The 5,713-nt window shown below is 44.3% G+C and overlaps 1 protein-coding gene across 1 annotated transcript; it reads left to right on the top strand.

The window, feature by feature from the left end:
* The first annotated feature begins 599 nt into the window (after positions 1-599).
* LOC124146562 lies at positions 600-5,276 on the top strand. The gene is made up of 3 exons (XM_046516903.2): positions 600-982; positions 3,390-3,623; positions 4,418-5,276. The coding sequence occupies exons 1-3, from the start codon at positions 754-756 to the stop codon at positions 4,657-4,659; spliced, it is 705 nt and encodes a 234-aa protein (XP_046372859.2). The 5' UTR covers positions 600-753; the 3' UTR covers positions 4,660-5,276.
* The last annotated feature ends 437 nt before the right edge of the window (positions 5,277-5,713 follow it).

Genomic DNA, 5,713 nt, shown 5'->3' with positions numbered 1-5,713 from the left:
CATAATAATGAGTTTCTATTAACGTTCAAGCCGCGAACTTGATATTTATAATTGAATAGTGTTCATTTAGAAGTAGCATAATTAATTACTCCATCATTGGGATAGGCACATCCGTCACCCCGTCTATCGGAGCGTTTATACATGTACGCATCACGATGGTGAACTTTCGAAAACAAGCTTACCCTTTCCCCTGTTTAGCGCCCTCCCTCGCGTTTCAGGCGAGGAAATGATTCCTTGTTGACGACAGAAACATTTTCGCCCTCGACAAACAAGTAACCAATCTTCTGAAGAATCTCTTACATTATACAGCCAAGGTGTACATTAAGTTATTCATGAATCAGTTTGAAAAAACTGTATCCCCGGTTGGCTAAACAGTACAATAAAATTGAAAAGAAGGGGTAACTGACGCCTTATTTTATTTACAAGCCGCTAGTCAGTTAGATCGCTGATTTGTTACCAGGCGGCGCACGTGACGTCACATCAAGGACACGAGTCTCCGAGTCGCCAATCAGCTGTCAGATTCGACAAACGATCTTCTACGGCGGTGACGTCACACAAGAAACCAGCCAGGAAATCACCCATTTCCATGTCTGTGATGGGTATAAATACGATGTTACTCTCACCAAGATCAGAATTCATAGGCATATATGAGAAAACTGTGTATTGCTCGTGAGAAAGGTTAAACCCAGTGAGTTCGCGTATAACTGTTTAAGTACTTTCGGTGAAATCGTGTGGCTGAAGTTTTATTTCGTCATGGCATTTCGAATTGTACTCGCTTGCTTAATCGTGGCCATGGCAACCGCTTCAACATCAGTGGGTAGTTGTGTGGTTAAAGGCAACCCCGACTTCAGACCAGATCCCGATGACTGTTCGGTCTACTATGTGTGCACCAATGAGATCCTGTACAAGTTCAACTGTGCAGACAGCGTGTTCGACCCCGAGACCAATTCATGCGTAGCCGAGGGATCCATCTACGATAGATGTAAGTACTATGTATTAAACTCTATATTCAGTGGGCGGTGGGGTAGACTAGTGGTTAAAGCGTTCGCTCGTCACCCGGGTTCGATTCCCCGCATGGTTAAGCTCATGTATGTATTTCCACCGCCCGGACGTTGCTGGAACCAGAGGCGTAAAACCATACTGACCCACTCTATTCGGAGGATTTATTACGGTTAAAAATATTCGATTCTATCTTCCTGAACTGAGATATGGGGGCAGTTGGGTAGTCCTGTGGTTAACGCGTAGCCTCGCAAAGCCGAAGACTCTGGTTTTATTCCCGAGTCCCCCGCCGATATATTGCTGGAATATTGCTAGGAGCGACGTAAAAGCATACTCACTCACTCTTTCTATTCCCAATGTGGGCCATCTACCAGAGGCAAGGGAGTTATCTGACTGTAAAAGCCCTGTTTCTACCCTTACCGAACCAGGCTGGAATTTCTGGGCTCGATCGTAGCGACAGAGTAGCTATTACGAGTTATGTCCCTTCTATGCCCCTCCTATTGACCAATCAGAGTCCACCTCTCATATCACATGAATTTGCTTCAAACAAAATGGCGGCGTCAAGTCAAGACGATCTGATCGATAATCAAAATCTTTATTGTCATAAAACTTAACGGGTCTTACTTCGCGAAGTGCATCAAATCACATGAGCACCTTGATTAAAAACATGAAAAGTTTTGGAAATAACCTGTTGATGCCGAGTTGGCGGTACACATGCTTTGCAAAAACTGCTAACGACCGAAATTTGTACGGCAGTTTACGAACCGGATGTCGATTTCGTTACGCGATTTTGATTGGACTATTCATATACTAGTCATTCCAGCCAAAATTCAATAATTCCAGCCTAGTTCGGCAAGGGTGGAAACTGGATTTTTGAGTCGTTACGAGGCTGAAACATCACTGACCTTAAAGTCACTCACTAAGCTGATTTGGCTGATACAGTTAGTTCAAATATGAATGTGTATTCTACGTTAATATTCGTCTCCTAGATATTGGTTTAAAATGCGCTTTATACCTTGCACGTACAAAAATGGTTGCCCTAGGAACTCTACCAATAATCATGTACAAAAACCGAACGACCAACAACTTTCTTCTCAAAGCCAAGATGCAATGTTCTCTGTAACTTCAAGCACAGCCAACCTGATGTTCATTTTTTCATCCCTCACGTCGATTCCGTGAAGGATAATCAGAACAAGACAGACACATGTTTTCTTTGCTCAAGCCGGCAGTATTTTGCATGTACTTTATAGGTAATATGACAGTCCGCCAACACAGACGTCGTTTACGCATGCAGCTGACGCCACTCAGCAATGATTTGTTCCAAATGTTCTCGTCAGCAAGGGGCGGTCGGGTAGCCTAGTGGTTAAAGCGTTCGCTCGTCACGCCGAAGACCCGGGTTCGATTCCGGATAAGGGTACAATGTGTGAAGCCCATTTCTGGTGTCCCCCGCCGTGATATTGCTGGATTATTGCTAAAAGCGGCGTAAAACCATACTCACTCACTCACATTTCGACACAGGTGTAGTTTATTGTGTCACGCGTTGGCTGGTCGTGGGCTTAAATAATGTTTGTCAAAGAAAGACCTCAAAAGCGTGTATTTGTGTATTCTTCGTGACGTTGGTTTGTTTTATTGTTGTTTTACGCCTCACCCAGGAATATTCCAGCTATATGACGGCGGTCTGTAAATAATCGAGCCTGGACCAGATGAGCCAGTGATTGATATAAGAGTATCGATCCACGCAATTGGGATCGATGACATACTTCAACCAAGTCAGCGAGCCTGGCCACCCGATCCCGTTAGTCGCCTCTTACGACAAGCAAAGTCGCCTTTTACCGCAAGCAGGTGTTGCTGAAGACCTATTCTACCCCGGATCTTCACGGGTCTTCTTCATGACGACATCAACGCATTGATATACGAGCAATACATTAAAAATGATAATTAGCAAATGATTTGAACGGTTTCAAACTAAGTAAATGGACTTCAAACTGATTTTGCAAAATAGAAGTACTTGCTTTTACAGACATATGGTAGACCGTGAACTGACATACCAACACAGTCCAAAACCTGTACTCCATGTTAGTCTGGAAATCCTGTTAATCTGGAAACCTTGTTAGTCCGCAACCTTGATAATCCAGAAACCTTGTTAATCCGGAAATTCGCCAATCCTTTTTCCATGTCATTTCTGAGACCTTCATAGTCCAGAACCCCATTAGTCCGGATTCCATGTCAGTCCAGATACCTCATTAAATTGGAAAACTCGCTGGACGATTGCTCTCTCTCTCTATTTATTCAGATATACTGAGGCATGTGTGCCTGTACGATAAACGCTCACCCCTTTGGATTATTAAAAAATTGAAATATTTGATTGAAATGATAATATTATTCGCCAGGTACCAAGGAAAACCCAGCAGAGACGGTCATCTGTCTGCCAGAGTCTAGTGCCGTGATCCCCCACCCAACCAACTGTGCCCAGTACTACAACTGCTCTGAGCCGAAGCAGGGGTACTTTTGGCCTGAGCATCTGAGGGAGTGCACCTTCCCCCAGCTCTACAACGTCATCACTAAACGATGCGAGCACTACACCATGGTGGAATGCGGTGAAAGAGTCGAACCCAAAAATCGCTGTGAGTATATCATTACCTATGACATTCATAGAGGAAGCTCTTTAATCTAGAACACGTTGATAGTGAGCGAACGAAGTAAGGATATTTAAGCCTTTGTTGGCCATAAACCAAATGTGTCAAAGCGTACAGTACATAATCACGTATGGATCAGGGAAACCAGTTTGAGCAACTCCCAACAGCGTCGGAAACTGACTGCCGATAGTTGGCCATACCAGGCGCCACCCTTCCAATGAAGGGTAGAAGGCGTGAAGCTCATTTCTGGTGTTGATATCTGATATGGCTTGAATTATGTTAACAGAGGCGTAAAACCCCTCACTCGTCGACTTTTACGATCAGCATGGGATACTTGAGCATATTCAGCCTGTGGAGGGTCTTGGTTAGAATAGGTGCCCATCAAGCTGACCCGTGAAGAATAGGTTTCAGCAACCAATGCTTGCCATAAAAGGCGACTATGCTTGTCGTGAGAGACGACTAACAGGATCGGGTGGTCAGGCTCGCTGACTTGGTTGATGCATGTCATCGTATCCCATGACGAATCGATGATGTCAATCACTAGATTGTCTGGTCTAGACTCGATTATTTACAGACCGCCGTCATATAGCTGGAATAGTGTTGAACGCGGCGTTAAACAACAACCAACCAACCCATCAAGCTATGCCGGTCGTATGAGGTTCGGTGACTTGGTTGGTAGGTGTCGTCGTACCCGACGACGTTGGTCGTTCCTCACAATCAGTCTTGTCTCGTCCACAATGGTTTACAACTCAAGGGTTTACAACCTTCTCTCTCTCTGACAGGCGACTACCGCGTGTACCAATGCGAGGTTGCTCACTGTAGACCCTGTAATGTGACCTACCCAACTTGCAAGGGTCTTCCCGACGGCTTGAACCACTGGGCTGAATGGTCGGCATGGGAAAACACCGCCAACTTTGTCGTGTGTGAGGATGGGCGGGTGGTGTATTCGGGTACGTGCAACCAGGAGAACGGACCACAGATCTTCGATAAAGTCAAGAGGATGTGCGTTGAGCAGACTGCTTGAAGAAATGAAGATTAAGAACTTGAACGGGGTCACGTGATGCTTTACTTTTGTGCCGATATCCAGAATTTCTTTTACACATTCCCGGACTTCTTCAGCCTAATCAATCAATTTGTGATGCATACTTGGGGCGATAGAGCAATCCAGAATTTGACAGTCAAGTTTCTTTCATGTGTTCAAGGAATCGGATGTAACTAACGCCGCGTCCTGAATAGGATTTCTAAGGTTTTCTGTTTGTACATGGGTAAATAAGTAAGTCACTACCATGAATACTGTTCTGTTGCCTAAAATATTTTGAAGTTCGTGAATAATTCTATATTCGTTACCAAGCTTGTATTTAACACTAAGTCTTGATGTATTGACCTGCCCGTCATTGAATGTGTACACACTTACCCTGTAAGTCTCATTGCGGGCGGTATAAACTCCCGGTTTATATTTGTTGTGAATATGTAATCGTTGTGATTATGAGCAATATGTTGTGTTGGAAGTGTTGAATAAATTGATGGCGAACCTCATCAATGGATTCAGGTTTAATACACGCTTTGATGATCCTGTCCCCTGATATGAGTTCACTGTATGGTGATTATTGTTTTTGATTGAATAAATCTTTCCACCAATTATTTCTTTTCTCAGTGTCTGTTAACCCATTACATTCTATGCTTTAGTGTTAGCGGAGTGATAAATGCATTTACAGATAAGCGGGTTAGATTCTCACGTATGCTGTGGAAAACATCTTCTTGTCCCTGCGACCCGTGAAGATCCGGGGTAGAATTGGTCTTCAGCAACCCATGCTTGGCGTAAAAGGTGACTATGCTTGTCGCAAGAGGCGACTAACGGGATCGGGTGGCCAGGCTCGCTGACTTGGTTGAAGCATGTCATCGATCCCAATTGCATGGATCGATGCTCATGATATTTATCACTGGATTGTCTGGTCCAGATTCGATTATTTACAGACCGCCGTCATAGCTGGACTATTGCTGGGTAATGCGTAAAGCAAAAAACAAACAAACGTCACGAAGAATACACACATACACGCGTGTCATCGCATCCCAATTGC

The sequence above is a fragment of the Haliotis rufescens genome, unplaced genomic scaffold (genome assembly GCF_023055435.1).
Source record: "Haliotis rufescens isolate VD_foot unplaced genomic scaffold, xgHalRufe1.0.p SCAF_23, whole genome shotgun sequence".
NCBI lineage: Eukaryota > Metazoa > Mollusca > Gastropoda > Lepetellida > Haliotidae > Haliotis > Haliotis rufescens.
This window is presented reverse-complemented; position numbering and strand designations above follow the sequence as displayed.

Excerpts from the sequence above, each read along its gene's own strand:
- LOC124146562 (XM_046516903.2), top strand. The coding sequence starts at position 754 with ATGGCATTTCGAATTGTACTCGCTTGCTTAATCGTGGCCATGGCAACC. Across the intron at positions 983-3,389 it reads GGGATCCATCTACGATAGAT|GTACCAAGGAAAACCCAGCA; the intron begins GTAAGTACTATG and ends ATTATTCGCCAG. Across the intron at positions 3,624-4,417 it reads AGTCGAACCCAAAAATCGCT|GCGACTACCGCGTGTACCAA; the intron begins GTGAGTATATCA and ends TCTCTCTGACAG.